This window comes from Oncorhynchus masou, chromosome 17, assembly GCF_036934945.1.
Source record: "Oncorhynchus masou masou isolate Uvic2021 chromosome 17, UVic_Omas_1.1, whole genome shotgun sequence".
NCBI classification, from domain to species: domain Eukaryota; kingdom Metazoa; phylum Chordata; class Actinopteri; order Salmoniformes; family Salmonidae; genus Oncorhynchus; species Oncorhynchus masou.
The window spans coordinates 33,262,556-33,280,917 of NC_088228.1; the positions used below are offsets into that span (position 1 = coordinate 33,262,556).

Sequence of the window (18,362 nt, forward strand, 5' to 3'; positions counted from 1 at the left end):
AGTCATTCATTTAATTTGATTCATCAACCTGTGCTTCTCAGATTCCCATTGTTTTGTGCTGTCAGAATAAATAGGTTAGTTAGCAACGACAAAAACAACTTCAGAAAGGTACAAAACAGGTACAGAACGCTCAATTACATACCGTCGTATATGTTTACAATTGTAAAAATAAAAAATAAACACTAGAGATGTTCACTTAATATAAGCTACAGTAGTTTTCTTATGTCTAGACCCCAGTTTATGGTAAATCTATAGTAAAATGTGACTTAATTTTATCCAAGGACTTGGTACAATGAAATGGTTGTATAGTAAGTATACTTAAATACTTAGTTGGGTAGTCTCTATGGGTGTCTGTGTGTGTGTGTTGGGTGGTGGTTGTGGTGGTAAGGCAGTGTAAAGGTGACTCTTGGACCTTGCTGGCCCCATATAAGAACACAGGCACGTGGGTCATACCGCCTGTCATACCGTCGCAGCCCATGTGACTAGCTAGCTCAGAGAGACAGCTGTGACTGTGTCTAACTAACCCAGGTCAGCCTGCTTCTTCCTGGATCACATGCTGCCCAACTCCTCACCCACCCAATCAATGAAGCCACAACCACGACCCATGTTTTAAGTGAGAGCAATATTCAGAGCCAACATAAACTTACCTCGAAGCTATCTTGGAAGAGTCACAAATACCCTGTCCAATGAATGGTAAAGATAGTATGTAGCTGGATTGGGGTCGGAGAGTGTGTGTGTGTGTGTGTGTTTGCGTGCGTGTTGGAGGGAAAGTGGTTAAAAAGGGAGCGGGGTCGTTGAGTGGTTCATTAAGACAGGGACAGACAAGTGGTCATTCCTTGACATTCCTGCTGGGTCGCCGTGGAGACATGAGTTAGGGTTAGAGAAAGGTATCCTGTTGCAGCACCCTTCCCTACCCTTCCCCTCTCCAGAGCACCTCGTGCCTGCGCGCCCTATTGCCTAACCAGATACCTTACCAGAATGTGATGTACTCATACTGTGGTGAGTATCTGGGATATACTGACTGGTATGTGGTTTAAAGGTCATACACAGACCTTAGACTGAACATGCATAGTGACTGCATATCATATACACTGTACTGTAGGGACCATGCAGATAGGTACTGTAGTCACATACTATGGCTGTTGTACGACATGCAAGTATAATAGCAACCAGCAACCTGTGGTTGAACATGTGCATTGAGACATCCAAGCTAGCAGGGTACAGTATGTATTGTATGTACATGAGAAACCTCTAACCTAGACAGGCTGACACTATTCTTCAGTCTGTTGGCACACAGACCATGTGTGGGTGATAATGAAATGAAGGCCAGGCGCCACAGGCTAAAATGTCATTTTTTGGTATTGGCCCTTTAATATTTTCAAAAAGTATCATATATTACCGTCATCAAAATGTCACGAATTGTAACCGTTTTAAATGGATATACATCCATCATTTCAAAGCTCACTACATTGAATCACACATTAAATGCCCATTTTATAGAGAATGTTACAAACTGGACTATATTGGGACATTGACACATTTTGTGTTGTTTTGGCTCTGTACTCCAGCACTTTGGATTTGAAATGATACAATGAATACGAGGCTAGCGTATTTTCAGACCCTCAGGCAGAAATATGCATCCTGTAGCTCCAACTCCAAAAAGTTCTGGGACACTGTGAAGTCCATGGAGAACAAGAGCACCTCCTCCCAGCTGCCCACTGCAATGAGGCTAGGTAACACGGTCACCACCGATAAATCCATGATTATCGAAAACTTCAACAAGCATTTCTCAACGGCTGGCCATGCCTTCCGCCTGGCTACTCTAAACTCGGCAAACAGCTCCGTCTCCCCCGCAGCTACTCGCCCAAGCCTCTCCAGGTTCTCCTTTACCCAAATCCAGATAGCAGATGTTCTGAAAGAGCTGCAAAACCTGGACCCGTACAAATCAGCTGGGCTTGACAATCTGGACCCTCTATTTCTGAAACTATCCGCCGCCATTGTCGCAACCCCTATTACCAGCCTGTTCAACCTCTCTTTCATATCGTCTGAGATCCCCAAGGATTGGAAAGCTGCCGCAGTCATCCCCCTCTTCAAAGGGGGAGACAACCTGGACCCAAACTGTTACAGACCAATATCCATCCTGCCCTGCCTATCTAAGGTCTTCGAAAGCCAAGTCAACAAACAGGTCACTGACCATCTCGAATCCCACCGTACCTTCTCCGCTGTGCAATCTAGTTTCCGAGCCGGTCACGGGTGCACCTCAGCCACGCTCAAGGTACTAAACGATATCATAACCGCCATCGATAAAAGACAGTACTGTGCAGACATCTTCATCGACCTTCCCAAGGCTTTCGACTCCGTCAATCACCATATTCTTATCGGCAGACTCAGTAGCCTCGGTTTTTCTGATGACTGCCATGCCTGGTTCACCAACTCCTTTGCAGACAGAGTTCAGTGTGTCAAATAGGAGGGCATGCTGTCCGGTCCTCTGGCAGTCTATGGGGGTGCCACAGGGTTCAATTCTCGGGCCGACTCTTTTCTCTGTATATATCAATGATGTTGCTCTTGCTGCGGGCGATTCCCTGATCCACCTCTACGCAGACGACACCATTCTATATACTTCCGGCCCGTCCTTGGACACTGTGCTATCTAACCTCCAAACGAGCTTCAATGCCATACAACACTCCTTCCCCGGCCTCCAACTACTCTTAAACGCTAGTAAAACCAAATGCATGCTTTTCAACCGTTCGCTGCCTGCACCCGCACGCCTGACTAGCATCACCACCCTGGATGGTTCCGACCTTGAATATGTGGACATCTATAAGTACCTAGGTGTCTGGCTAGACTGTAAACTCTCCTTCCAAACTCATATCAAACATCTCCAATCGAAAATCAAATCTAGAGTCGGCTTTCTATTCCGCAACAAAGCCTCCTTCACTCACGCCGCCAAATTTACCCTAGTAAAACTGACTATCCTACCGATCCTCGAATTCGGCGATGTCATCTACAAAATAGCTTCCAACACTCTACTCAGCAAACTGGATGCAGTTTATCACAGTGCCATCCATTTTGTCACTAAAGCACCTTATACCACCCACCACTGCGACCTGTATGCTCTTGTCGGCTGGCCCTCGCTACATATTTTTTGCCAGACCCACTGGCTCCAGGTCATCTACAAGTCCATGCTAGGTAAAGCTCCTCCTTATCTCAGTTCACTGGTCACGATGGCAACACCCACCTGTAGCACGCGCTCCAGCAGGTGTATCTCACTGATCATCCCTAAAGCCAACACCTCATTTGGCCGCCTTTCATTCCAGTTCTCTGCTGCCTGTGACTGGAACGAATTGCAAAAATCGCTGAAGTTGGAGACTTTTATCTCCCTCACCAACTTCAAACATGTGCTATCTAAGCAGCTAACTGATCGCTGCAGCTGTACATAGTCTATCGGTAAATAGCCCACCCATTTTTACCTCCCTCATCCCCATACTGTTTTTATTTATTTACTTTTCTGCTCTTTTGCACACCAATATCTCTACCTGTACATGACCATCTGATCATTTATCAGTCCAGTGTTAATCTGCAAAATTGTAATTATTCGCCTACCTCCTCATGCCTTTTGCACACAATGTATATACACTCTCTTTTTTTTCTACTGTGTTATTGACTTGTTAATTGTTTACTCCATGTGTAACTCTGTGTTGTCTGTTCACACTGCTATGCTTTATCTTGGCCAGGTCGCAGTTGCAAATGAGAACTTGTTCTCAACTAGCCTACCTGGTTAAATAAAGGTGAAAAAAAATGACAGGTAGCCTAGTGGTTAGAGAGTTGGACTTGCAAGGTAGCAAGATCGAATCCCCAAGCTGACAAGTTAAAAATCTATCGATCTGCCCCTGAACAACTCAGTTAACCCACTGTTCCTAGGCAATCATTGAAAGTAAGAATTTGATCTTAACTGACTTGCCTAGTTAAATAAAGGTAAAAAAAAATCAATATCAGGTGATCTGTTTTGAAATTACAGCCTTTTTTGTATATAGTCCCCCAATTTGAAGGGACAAAAAGTATTGGGATGAGTTCACTTATATGTGTATTAAAGTTGTCAAAAGTGTAGTATTTGGTCACATATTCCTAGCACGCAATGATTACGTCAAGCATGTGACTGGATGTATCTGCTGTTTGTTTTGGTTGTGTTTCAGATCATTTTCTGCCCAATAGAAAATAATGGTAAATAACAAATTATGTCAGATTTTTATATATATATATAAATAAAGGTATTCAATTTGTGTCCACATTCAACTGGTAAAAGTTGATTGTGATATGATTAAGGGGGAAAAATACACTTATTGGGGTGTGGTGCCTGGCCTTAGACGTAAAGCATAAAGCTCGGCAGACAATGTCTCTGTGTCACCCCCCCCTCAAAAGAAACACACAAACACGCACAAACAAGCACGCTTGCGCATACATTCATGAGTATCGTATTTGAGGGGTACAGCAGTACTATGTTCATTCCGCCAACATACACTACATGGCCAAAAGAATGTGCTCGTCAAACATCTCATTCCAAAAGCATGGGCATTAATATGGAGTTGGTTCCCCCTTGGCTGGGATGGCTTTCCACTAGGTGTTGGAACATTGCAGTGGAGACTAGCTTCCATTCAGCCACAAGAGCATTAGTGAGGTCGGGTTCTGATGTTGGGCCATTAAAACTGGCTCGCAGTCGGCATTCCAATTCATCCCAAAGGTGTTGATGGGGGTTGAGGTCAGGGCTCTGTGCAGGTCAATCAAGTTCTTCCACACCGATCAAGAAACCTTTTCTGTATGGACCTCGATTTGTGCATGGGGGCATTGTCATGCTGAAACAGGAAAGGACCTTCCCCAAACTGTTGCCACAAAGTTGTAAGCACAGAATCGGCCAGAATGTCATTGTATGGTGTCGTGTTAACATTTCCCTTCACTGGAACTAAGGGGCCTCGCCCGAACCATGGAAAACAGCCCCAGATTATTATTTCTCCTCCACCAAACCTTACGGTTGGCACGATGCATTCGGGCAGGTAACGTTCCCCTGGCATCCACCAAACCCAGATTTGTCTGTCAGACTGCAGATGGTGAAGCGTGATTCATCACTCCAGAGAAGGCATTTCCACTGCTCCAGAGTCCAATGGTGGCGAAGTTCACATCACTAAGATCACCATGCACAACGATTGGCACTGCGCTTGTTTGCGGCTTTTCGGCCATGGAAACATTTACATTACATTCCATTTCATGAAGCTCCCAACGAACAGTTCTTGTGCTGACATTGCTTCCAGAGGCACTTTGGAACTCGGTAGTGAGTGCTGCAACCGAGGACAGACGATTTTTACGTTCTATACGTTTCAGGACTTGGCGGTCCCGTTCTGTAAGCTGGCGTGCCACTTCAAGCTGAGCCGTTGTTGCTCCTAGACGTTTCCACTTCACAATAACAGCACTTACAGTTGACCGGGGCAGCTCGAGCAGGACAAACATTTGACAAACTGACTTGTTGGAAAGGTGGCATCCTATGATGGTGCCACGTTGAAAGTCACTGAGCTCTTCAGCATGGGACATTCTACTGCCAATGCTTGTCGATGGAGATTGCATGGCTGTGTGCTCGATTGTATACACCTGTCAGCAATGGGTGTGGCTGATCTAGCCGAATCCACTCATTTGAAGGGGTGTCCACATACTTTTGGCCAGTGTATCTCCTGGTTCAGACTTGCCTGGTGTTGACTAGAAACAGAGTGTCCTAGTGTCACTATAAAAGTCATTTAACTGTAATAACAGATCTGCTTTGATCAGGACACCAGCCCAACACTCGCTACCTCTCCTATTCCCAGAGAACATGCTCCCAGTCGGTTAGATACATCAGAACAGAAGTTATGACATAAACACTGGCTGTACATTAATGTAGTGCATTAACCTTGGGGGCACCTTGGACACTAGTCTATCTCTGTAACACCTCCTAGTGTGTGTGTGTGGTAGGGGTGACAAACTGACTTAGGTGCACCAAGTTTGTCTCATATTGGCTTCTCTGTCAGTCATATAACTTTATTCCCTCTCACACCACCTCTCCAGCTGATCAATCCTTTGTGTAGTGGATATGTCCTCTGACAGCCCCTCAGAGCCAATGTAATCCAGCCGCAGCCTTTCCTTAGGGCAGCTGTTGTTGTTGGGGTGAAGAGGGAGACTCACCTACGTTTATAACAGTCAAGAGTAAGGATCACCGTCAGAGTGCAGCCGGAAGACCGACAGGACAGATAGGGAGTGCAGTGTGTGTTGATCCATGTGATCTGAATTTAGCTTTAAAAATAAGCCAGTGAATGATAGATGGTCAGTAGTATTCTGAGGGGTACGGATTAGATTAAAGCAACTGTGCCAAAGCAGGCCTAGTACTGTGCTTCATAATAATCATTCTGATTCACAGTAGTGTTTTGTGCTATTGCTGTAGAAATAGTTCCATACTTCAATAAGGCTTTTGGTGCAGTCAGTGCATGTGGAGACAGCTAGGGTGGATGAGACTCTCTGCATTGTACTAACCAGGGACAGCAGGGACACTGGAAATCAATTATCACATTCCGTGTTGACCTGGCCCCACTGAGAGGCCAGCCAGAAAAGCAACAGCATGCTGGGTTAAAGCCAAGTCCATCAGCAGACAGGGCTCTACTTGGGTAATAGTAAAGGGTCAAACTCCCAACACACACACACTCTCACACAGGACCAGAGAGGAACAGGGGCCTCATTTATCAGTTGTGAGTTAATGTCTCACTAAATAAATCAAAAGCATACAACACTGTATTTTTGTGTTCTCGTGAACGAGCGTTTACAACCCTGTCTGGAAAACGCCCTCCATTCACCTTTTATGATAACACAAATGCCTTTGCTGTATGATTTGGAGATGTTGGCCACAATAGTTCCTAAAACTAAGCGCAACAAAAATGTAATCACATTTCTGTAGAGGTGTGGGCAGAATGTATTCATCTTTTGCAGTGACTTTTTCAAACTAACATTGCATGTGCCTATAGCGAGTACCAAACACTGGCCGCCGCGCATTCTGTAAGATTGAATGTCTATTCGAGCAATTTAAAAGCAAATGCTACAGCCCACACTTTTATGCAGAAGACAAATTGTTGTTCAACATTTTGTTAAATCAATACATGATTCTGTTTCTATCTCCTGCCTTGGCAAAGGCTCTGAGATGAAATAGGCTGTGATGTCGCACTCCTGATAAATGGTATTTGTTGTGTTGCGGTCATAAACCAGTCATGACAGAAAAGGAGAGATGTCCTGCAATATGACTATGATTAGGCCTATATAATAAAACCATTAGGAACACCTGCTCTTTCCATGACACAGACTGACCAGGTGAATCCATGTGAAAGCTATGATCCCTTATTGATGTCACTTGTTAAATCCACTTCGATCAGTGTAGATGAAGGGGAGGAGACAGGTTAAAGAAGGATTTTTAAGACTTGAACCATTGTGACGGATTGTGTATGTGTGCCATTCAGAGCTTGAATGGCACACATACACATGGCACACATACACATTAAGTGCCTTTGAACGGGGTATGGTAGTAGGTGACAGGCGCAGCGGTTTGTGTCAAGAACTGCAAAGCTGCTGTTTTTTTCACGCTCAACAGTTTCCCGTGTGTATCAATAATGGTCAACCACCCAAAGGACATCCAGCCAACTTGACACAACTGTGGAAAGCATTGGAGTCAACATGGGCCAGCGTCCCTATGGAACACTTTCGACACCTTGTAGAGTCTATGTCCCGACGAACTGAGGCTGTTCTGAGGGCCAAAGGGGGTGCAACTCAATATCAGGAAGACTAATGTTAATGTTTTGTACATTCAGTGTGTATGACAATGACCATTCAACTCTCAATCTCAATGAAAGTCAGGCACATCTCTTGTGTTGTCTCTCGCTTGTCTTTTACAAGGGAGTCAATAGAAATCCCAGTGTGCTCTACTTTGAAGTTTCTTCTTAATCTCTGCCATCCTATGACATCACAGGTTTTGTAGTTCTGTTGGTTCCGAGGCACAGCCGGAAGGGGGGGGGGCTACAGGGAGGAGTCAAACCACTATGTGACCAGTGTTTTTCAAACCTCCATTGCCATGTGGATTTGCATCGTGACGACCCCCGCTCCCCGTGCCAGGTCCTGCGCCCTGCTCCACCTCGTCCTCAGGGTCCATCTGCTCGCTCTTCTTCTTGACGTAGCGTTCGTACAGCACCATGACCACCCCGATGGCCCACGCCGACACCGTGCCCGCCGCGAAGATGACGAAGCCGATGGCGATGAAGAACAGGTAGTCCCACGATACCAGGCCCTGGTGGCACCGCGACCGCAGCTGCAGCCCCAGCTCACCCAAACGCTGCCCCCGCAGGTCAGGAGGACCACCGCACACCGTCTGGCCCTCATCTGGAAGAGAGAACACAGCACAGGTGGGGGTTAATGACATTACTTACGTAAGTCATACTGGAACTTGCATTGGTGACACAGCAGTAAAAGCCTATCACTAGCTGCAATGATTAGAGGTTTTCTTCGGCATGTCACCTGACCAGTAAAAACTCTGGGTCCTAGTCATAGGCTACACTAGTGCAGACTGTTTTTCCTGGTCAGGTCACATGACCAGGAAAGAGTGCGGTCCTTAGTAGTCATTGCAATTAGCACTGAGCCCATACAGTATTACCAAAACAAGAACAACTAACTGACACCATTATTATGATCAATTCCCTAACCCTAACTTGAGCATAACTCTTAGGACTAGGCCTGCCAAGGTTAAGACAACAGTAGTAGTTTGTTTTTCTCTATAAAAGCTGATGTGGGAAATACTCTAAGTCAGACGCATTAGTCAGCACACTGCATACACATAATAATGATGAACATGTTCTTTGAAGTGTTGCCAGTGTTGGGGAGCGCGTAGGTTACCCACCCAGGGAAGGTGATATCAATATTATAATTCATCAAATCGAGATCTCTGGCCTGTTGAATAATTCACACACATTACATTATATAGTTTTGTTTTATATAACATTCATGAGAGATGGATAACACACACACACACACTCCCTACTGAAATATCTTTCCATTTGCAGCTATAATAAAAACTACCATGTAAGAAAACAGTACCTGCTAAATCATTTTCTATTGCTAGATATTGCTCCACTGTTGGACATAGAAGCATGAGCATTTCGCTGCCCCTGCGACAGCATCTGCAAAACTGTGTGCGCAACCAATAAACGTAGATTTGTTTCCCTTGTCAGAAAATAACCGAACAGGAGTGACAGCTCGCTATTGGTGTGTTGTCATGTCGATATTACATCACACCAAGTTCAAGGCATTTGAATAATTCAAGCGCATTTCAGCCCCTCTGGATTTCACTGGGTATATTCTCTGTCTTTTGTGTCTGACTGGTATGGTAGTTAGCATGGCTTTTCATCTTCTAAGCTGCCTGGCACCAACAGGCTCCTAGTTGGATCATGACTAAGCCCCTCACTCACTCAGAATTTGTGAATCTCAATAGAAAAAGGGGATGTTTGTTTTGAATGTCAGAACAGGGAACTGCTGATCTGCAGCTTCAAACACCTGACTGACAGGTGACACCTATTGTACGGGGGGGGGGGGTGTGTTTTGGGATGCAAATAGTTTGATTTAGTACGTTGGTCTAATAACAGATGCTATCAATCTAATGATGCTAATACTGTGTGTGTGGCTGCCTGGGTATCATCTAAAAGTCCCCGTTTGTTAGGGGTAATATTTCGGAAGAAGAAAAAAGCCTGGAATGTGCTTGCAATACTCATAGTGTTGGAGAATTTCAAAGGACACGCTTTAATTTGCTTTTGTGTTCGCAGCTTTTTGTGTTCGGGGGGGGGGGGGGATCTCTCTCGGGATGAGATCAAACGACTTTAGCTTTTTCTGCCTGGCTGCCTGGCTGACTGGCTGGCTGGCTGACTGGCTTGCTCTGCTCTGTTCTGTATTCTGTGTTTCATGCCAGCAGACTTTGTTCGGGCTTATTTTGCCCAACAGAACCTGTGCAGGCAGGCGTTGTCCATACATTGTGCATGTACAGTATGGACTTTTTGAGGAAATAGAGACATACAGTATGTTGTGCTAGTTTCACTTTAGAGACATTTCAAATCCTTAAGTACAAATCTGAATGGAGCTACAGACAATGATATGTACTGAAACAGAATAGCACAAGGGAAGGGCCATAATATATCCGATTTACATCAAATGAATACATAAGTGTTCCATTGTGGAAATCCACACCATATATTCTTGATTTGCCTTAGCCTACACCACAACTGAACCTTTGCTCTCTGTCTTTGATTGTTTAATTAAGAGGCAGGGCAGGTGCAATGACCCAGTAAATAAGGGGGTACATAACTACCAATGGAGTTAGGGATAAGGGATAACAGCAGAGACAGGCCGAGATTTCCTGTTGCCTCCAAAGACATTCCATGTTGTCTTCAGATGCCCTGAGAGTTTAGAAACAAATATAGCAGCACAGATGTGGGACACACACAGCACTACACTTGGAACTGTCCTCTGACCTAGCTAGCCTCAGACCTCCTGACACCACTACAGTAGCACTCCTTTCAATAATACAACACGCTACCCTCCTCTTCCCAGTGAACATGAAGTACTCCTTCCACTTCCTCTACTTAGCTAGAGTTCATTCTCTCCCCAAGGCATGGTAGCCCCCGGGCCACCCTCTCACCCCCCTTTGTGGCCGACATCAAAGGAGAGGCTTCCTCTCCCCGTCCCGTCCGCACACAACGCTATTGCTAGCGTCTCTCCGTATATAACTACTAACTACAGGCAGTATGCTAATCTTCGGGAGGCGAGACAGCAGTGGAGAATCTGTTAGTTGCTTCTGTGAATTTTTCTTCCCTTCTTCCTTCTATCAATGCATTATTTCTAAGCTGCTGAGAGAACGACAGGCGGTGCCTCTCAGAACAGGTGAGATCCAGACGGCTGATGGTGACGATCAAAAACACGGCATCTCTATACACCTTCTGTCCTTCTGCTTTATACAGTACCCCCCCCCCCCCACACACACACACACACACACACACACACCCTCCGGAACGAGTCCCATGTGTGCGTGTGTGTGTGTGTTTTCCCTTTCTGGGAGCTGTGACTGGAAGAGACTCCGCTCCAAATGAAAGCAGACAAAGGAAATAAGCAGCAAGTAGAAGAGCTCTTACAGGACTAGTTTAGGATTCTGGCTGAGCTGCAGAGGAGAGGAAGACGAGCTGGTCTGTGTGCGCATTTGATGGGGGATGCCTGTTAGTAAGTGTATCATGGTGTGACAAGCTCTTGCCCAGTGAGATGCACTATAAATACAGTTGAAGTCAGAAGTTTACATACACTTAGGTTGGAGTCATTAAAACTCGTTTTTCAACCACTCCACAAATTTCTTGTTAAGAAACTATAGTTTTGGGACGTCGGTTTGGACATCTACTTTGTGCATGACACAAGTCATTTTTCCGACAATTGTTTACAGACAGATTATTTCACTTATAATTTACTGTATCACAATTGCAAAACAGCTTGATACATTCCAGAAAATTATGTCATGGCTTTAGAAGTTTCTGATAGGCTAATTGACATCATTTGAGTCAATTGGAGGTGTACCTGTGGATGTATTTCAAGGCCTACTTTCAATCTCAGTGCCTCTTTGCTTGACATCAAGGTGGAAAAAAAATCAGCCAAGACCTCAGAAAAAAAATTGTAGACCTCCACAAGTCTGGGTCATCCTTGGGAGCAATTTCCAAACGCTTGAAGGTACCACGTTCATCTGTACAAACAATAGTACACAAGTATAAACACCATGGGACCACGCAGCTGTCATAACGCTCTGGAAAGAGACTGACTGGTGCTGACTGGTGCACTTCACAAAATAGATGGCATCGTGAGAAAGGAAAATTATGTCTTTAGATGTTGCTTCAATATATCCACATCAGTCAGGAAGTTAAAGCTTGGTCACAAATGGGTCTTCCAAATGGACAATGACCCCAAGCATACTTCCAAAATTGTGGCAAAATGGCTTAAGGACAACAAAGTCTAGGTATTGGAGTGGCCATCACCAAGCCCTGACCTCAATCCTATAGAAAATTTGTGGGCAGAACTGAAAAAGCATGTGCAGGCATGGAGGCCTACAAACCTGACTCAGTTACACCAGCTCGGTCAGGAGGAATGGGCCACAATTCACCCAACTTATTTTTGGAAGCTTGTGGAGGGCTACCCAAAAGGTTTGACCCAAGTTAAACAATTTAAAGGCAATACTACCAAATACTATTGAGTGTATGTAAACTTCTGGCCCACTGGGAATGTGATGAAGGAAATAAAAGCTAAAATAAATAATTCTCTCTACTATTACTCTGACATTTCACATTCTTAAAATAAAGTGGTGATCTTAACTGACCTAAGACATACTTTTTACTAGGACTAAATGTCAGGAATTGTGAAAAACTGAGTTTAAATGTATTTGGCTAAGGTGTATATAAACTTCCGACTTCAACTGTAGCTACCCTTTTAAGTATTGCTACATCCCAAAAAAGCAGGGAATACCACTCCAAACTGAACAAAGCCAAAATTAGTCTGTCAAGAAACAAGAATACAAGAGAAAAATAATACATTCTTATTCAAAACAAATGTTGTTGCATAGTGTAACAGACTGGATTTGAATCCAAGTCTATCGCGCACAACAAGACTGTTAGTCCACTGAGCTAAATGCCTAAGGCACTAACTGAAGTGTTCAAGTCTAAGGCAAGGTTACTGATCACATGTGTGTGGTTCCATGAGGCACGTTCGTTACATATAGGCATATAAATGGAGTATACCAAACATTAAGACCACTTCATAATATTGAGTTGCACCTCCCGCCCCCCTTTTGCCCTCAGAACAGCCTCAACTGAACGGGGCATGGACTCTACAAGGTGTCGAAAGCGTTCCGCAGAGATGCTGGCCCGTGTTGACTCCAATGCTTTCCACAGTCGTGTCAAGTTGGCTGGATGTCATTTGGGTGGTGGACCCTTCTTGATACACACAGGAAACTGTTGAGTGTGGAAACCCCCAGCAGCGTTGCAGTTCTTGAAACAAACCGGTGCGCCTGGCACCTACTACCATACCCTGTTCAAAGGCACTTACATTTTTTGGTCTTAACCATTCACCCGCTGAATGGCACAAATACGCAATCCACGTCTGAATTGTCTCGAGGTTTAAAAATCCTTCTTTAATCTGTATACATCCCCTTCATCTACACTGATTGAAGTGGATTGAAAAAGTGATATCAATAAGGGATCGTAGCTTTCTCCTGGATTCATCTGGTCAGTCTGTGTCATGGAAAGAGGAGGCGTTCATGTTTTGTATACTCAGTGTAGTTTGTTGATTGAAGTGTTTCCGGTTGGTGGGGCATGTGCAGGTGGACCCAGGCGGAGATTCACTGGTCATTTCACGTCTAGATACTGTGGGTTTTGGGATTAAGCCTTAATGGCATGTTATTTGATCGTCTACAATTGCTGTTTCAAAACGTATCCTAGGCCCCGTGATGCAGGCAACCGCACATGAAATGTATGCAGTAAAGGAATACAGGTAACTGCCAAAATAAAGGAAACACCAACATAAAGCGTCTTAAAAGGGGGTTGGTCCACCACGAGCCAGAACAGCTTCCATGTGCATTGGCATAGATTCTACAAGTGTCTGCAAACTCTACTGGAGGGATGCGACACCTTTCTTCCCCGAGAAATTCCATAATTTGGTGTTTTGTTGATGGTGGTGGAAAATGCTGTCTCAGGCATCGCTCCAGAATCTCCCACAAGTGTTAAATTGGGTTGAGATCTCGTGACTGAGACACACACACACTTTAAAACCCCCTATGCTCATTTGAGACCCCTCTTTCAAACTCACTGAGATCTATTTTTTTAGCCATGGTAGCCAAAATAATGTGCAACTGGGCATTTTTATACATGACCCTAAGCTTTATAACTGTCTTAAATGTCTTAATGTTGAGGTGTAGCAGACCTCATTCATGAACTCATAATGAAACACGTATTGAGGAGATCCAGAATGCACTTTGTGCACCAAACAAGATCAGGCTTAGAGTCCTGAAGAAGAACCCACTGAAGAACCTGAGATTTTCTCATAAATCAGCAGCTTATTTCTAAACTGCTGAGACCAGGACAGATGGTGCCTCTCAAAACAGGTGAGATCCAGACGGCTGATAGTGACGATCAAAGGGAGCTTTAAAACACAGCATGCGGTTGTGAATGTGAAGTGCTTTCAGTGAGCATTTCAGGAGAGTGAACACCCTAAAACAAGCAAAGAAGTAAATCAAATCAATGATGAGAGAATAGTCAGATTAACAGATAATGGACACAGACATGGTGGTGTAGCAGGAAGATTGGCTTGCAGTGAACTAAGAGGTTGTGAGCTCAAATCCCAGGAAAGGACAAGTTGAAAAATTATTACTGTATTAATGAACATGCACAATGTCAATTGTTGGTCAAATATGTAACCACAAAGAATAGATCAAATGTCATAGTTACATATTATCTCTGGATGTGTATTTCTCTCTGAAAGTTCATACAGTTTTACCTTGAAACTTGAATCCCTCAACGTGGATCCAAAGACAGAGGTCTTCATTGTCGCAGTCGCAGCTCCAGGGATTCCCGCTGAGGCCGACAGAGCGCAGGGTGGGCAGCCCGATGAGAGAGCTGATGTTGAGCACCGTCAGGTTGTTTCTACTAACGTCCAGCACCTGCAGCGCCGAGTTCTCCGCGAAACTGTCTGGGTGAATGTCCCACATGCCGGGGTTGTCCGTCATCCTCAGCATCACGAGGCTGGACAGCGGCCCGAACGTCCTGTCCTCTATCCGCGTCAAGGTGTTGAAGGACAAATCCAGGTAAGCAAGTTTCCGCAGGTTACCGAATGTGGACTCCGAAATCTCCGTCAGTGAATTGTTGCTACAGTCCAAATACACCAAGTCCGACAGGTAGTTGAGCTGAAGCGGCGGTAGCTCAATGATGCGGTTGTTGGAGATGATGAGCTGCCTCGTGGAGAGTGGCATTTCGGTGGGGAAGGTGGTGAGGTGCTGCCCGGCGCACTGGACCACCAGCTGGTCATCGCACACGCAGCGTGCCGGGCATCCCGCCGTCAGAGCCGGGGACGGGGCCACCCCCATGACGAGGATCAGCAGAATGATGAGCCGCAAGGATTGCCCGCTGGGCTGCGGGGCAAGACGCATGACACCGCCAGGGGCTTCATCAATTCCGGTTGAACAAACCACCCACTGGGGACAGACGTCAGTTCAACGTCTAGTTTTGATTTACATTTGTTTGGTAATTGAAATCCACAAAAAAGTTACCATGTCATTCGATTAAGGTTAAAAGTTGGATGAAAAAAATACGAAATCCCCTTATGTTGATGACTTTTGGCAAATCCAATCAGTTTTCCACGTTGATTTAAAGTCATCACATATAATTTTATGGTTGAAATGACATGGAAACAACGTTGATTCGACCAGTTTTTGCCCAGTGGGCCCGCCGTCGCATTCTTCATTGATAGCATATGTCCTCTGCCAGTTATCAGTTAATGTTAATGCTATTAACCAGGCCTATTTAAAATTATCCAATTATAGTTACCTGATATTGAGGTTTGTTGTTGGCCACTTGTCCTCGCAAGTTGTCATTGTAGTTCATTCTTAGAGTCGCCTCACGTTTGGGTTTTCGTGCGTATTCATTATAGTGGGCATGCAGGACTCAAGACGCCCGAGCTCTCCACTCAGTTCCAATTTTCTGGTGTTCGATTTGGTCGATTAGAATTTTTTTCCTCCAGTATCAATATTTTTTTGCGTAACAACTGCCATTTGAACTCACTATGCAGGAGAGTTCATTGGCGCGTCGTAGCCAAGTGTTATAATGGTATTTTGGTCTCCTGCAAGTGTGGTGGAGTGACTGCCTTCTCTGAAACTGAGCCACTAATGAGAAGGTGGGCGAATTGGTGTGCTCACTGCTCACGCGTTGCATTGAGTGTGTGGGGAGAGAGAGGAGCTCAAGGAAGCATAAACAACTGGAGTCAAGCTGTCACAAAAGCTAGAAGAGGTGACCTAATTCTACCAATGTATCCAAAGCGTTCTAGAAATAGAATGCCTAAGTTGTAGCCAATTGTGACACTATAATGACCCAACATAATACTCTATTTATCTCCGTTTAATAATAATAATAATAATAATAATTCATTACATGTGTAAAGCGCTTTTCTCAAATCCCAGGTTCAACAAGAAAAATAGGGTTCTGGGGGTAACTAGCCCTTCTAAGCGCAGTCTAATTGCTGACACAAAAAAGCAACATTTGGAGAAAAAAAATGTTATGTGGATGGTCATTCTCAGGTGACTAAACCATAAAGGGAAATAAATGGCTACAGTTGACACGATTTATTTCATGAAATTTTGTTTTTAGAAAAGGGGCGTTTTTTAAAGTGCTGGGGTAACTATAACCCCCCCCCCCCCCCCCATGGGGTAAATTGCATAGGGTTTAAGATTATGGCATAGGGTTCAAATCCATTTAATCTGTTTTATTTAGAAATTCTTTAGTAAGTCATACTTAAAAGCTAAGTCTATTTGTCTTGTTTTAATTATTTAAATAAAATATGGGTGGAAAAGGTGTTGCACATGTCACCATTAATATCTGCACTATGAGATTTATGAGATTTGATGTAAAGTCCCTCTTTTTAACTCACCTGCACATTCATTGTCTTTGTTGTTCCTTTTCGATACAATCAATTATGCACATTTGCACTACATATTACTTGAGTAATGCAAGATTTTAAATCCCAGCGGTCTTCAAAATGACATTCAGAAGCAAACGGTTTTCAATAGTTGTTTATAATTGGGCTTCTGAATGGCACTGCATCTCCGTGCTAAAGGTGTCCCTACAGACACACTGGTTCGAATCCAGGCTGTTTAACAACTGGCCGTGATTGGGAGGCGCACAATTGGCCCAACGTCGTCCGGGGTAGGCCGTCATTGTAAAAATTTGTTCTTAACTGACTTGCCTAGTTAAATAAAGGAAGAAAAAAAAGTATTAATTGGAATGGAATATAACATTTAATAACAATGACTTAACTAATTAATTCAGTATAACTTTGATGTGGCAACTCTCTTATGCTCTGCTATTGCACAATTCTAATTTGTAAATACGTCACAAATAAAACCATCCCCAGTAAAATTGGGGCCCACCTCCACTGCTCACACCTAATCTCGTCCCCACCTGAGAGAAGCCAATTGAAAAGCTCTTTCATAAATACGTAGCAAGCTATCAAGCTATATGACATACAATGCTGTGTAAAATAGCTAAAAGGCTATAAAATAACATTAACTGTAAAGCTATCAGTCACTAGTGGAAACATTTACAACTGCAATTAAGTTACGTTATCTTTTTCATGTATTTTACCTCAGACAATCTGGTAATAAGGTTGCTAGCTAGCCCCCCTAGCAGTTTATGCTAACTAGCTAGCTGGCTACCATTTACTGCTATTGGAGTTGCTGTCTAGCAAGTAAGCATTAACGAGCACTAACGGTGCCAGTCATTGTCGAAATGACAAATAGAAACATTCATAACCATAAAGGGGTAGCTAGCCCCCAGGGTCCTAGTAGGGGGGCGAGTTTCCCACAAAACACTCATGCAACATATTGCTACTTTACTCTAAAAGTATCTACATTTTTCTGTCTAAACAAGTGGATTATTTATCTTAAGGCTTTCATACTTGTGTGTGTGTGTGTGTGTGTGTGTGTGTGTGTGTGTGTGTGTGTGTGTGTGTGTGTATATGTGTATATATATATATATATATACACACGTATATATAGACCTAACTTCATTGGCATATATCTACAACTTAAAAAAAAAAAAAAATACATCAACTTACTACAAAATCGTTTTGTTGAAAGTTGTGCTAACATAATTGCAAAGGGGTTTTCTAATGATCAATTAGCCTTTTGAAATGATAAACTTGGATTAGCTAACACAACGTGCCATTGGAACACAGGAGTGATGGTTGCTGATAATGGGCATATGTGTGCCTATGTAGATATTCCATTGAAAATTAGCTGTTTCCAGCTACAATAGTCATTTACGAACATTAACAATGTCTACACTGTATTTCTGATCAAGTTGATGTTATTTTAAATGGACAAAACATGTGTTTTTCTTTCAAAAACAAGGACATTTCTAAGTGACCCCAAACTTTTGAACGGTAGTGTATGTCCCTGCTTCAAAAAGAACAAAGAGGCATCAAAAATATTAGTGCATTTATTCACACTTCTCATAAGGGGATAGTCATAATCA

At 43.8% G+C, this 18,362-nt stretch overlaps 1 protein-coding gene across 1 annotated transcript; it reads right to left on the reverse strand.

Moving 5' to 3' along the window:
- Positions 1-7,535: 7,535 nt before the first annotated feature.
- Positions 7,536-15,719, reverse strand: LOC135558205 (leucine-rich repeat-containing protein 52-like). Its single transcript, XM_064991933.1, has 3 exons — positions 15,663-15,719; positions 14,617-15,247; positions 7,536-8,433 (listed from the first exon to the last, which is right to left on the reverse strand). Exons 1-3 carry the CDS (start codon positions 15,717-15,719, stop codon positions 8,087-8,089), a joined length of 1,035 nt encoding a protein of 344 aa, XP_064848005.1. The 3' UTR covers positions 7,536-8,086.
- Positions 15,720-18,362: the final 2,643 nt, after the last annotated feature.

What these genes read in the sequence shown, in the direction of transcription:
- LOC135558205 (XM_064991933.1), bottom strand. Translation starts at nt 15,719, where the DNA reads ATGAACTACAATGACAACTTGCGAGGACAAGTGGCCAACAACAAACCT. An exon ending in ACAACAAACCTCAATATCAG is followed by an intron (nt 15,248 to 15,662) that starts GTAACTATAATT and finishes CTTGCCCCGCAG; the next exon opens with CCCAGCGGGCAATCCTTGCG. An exon ending in TGAGGGATTCAAGTTTCAAG is followed by an intron (nt 8,434 to 14,616) that starts GTAAAACTGTAT and finishes TCTCTCTTCCAG; the next exon opens with ATGAGGGCCAGACGGTGTGC.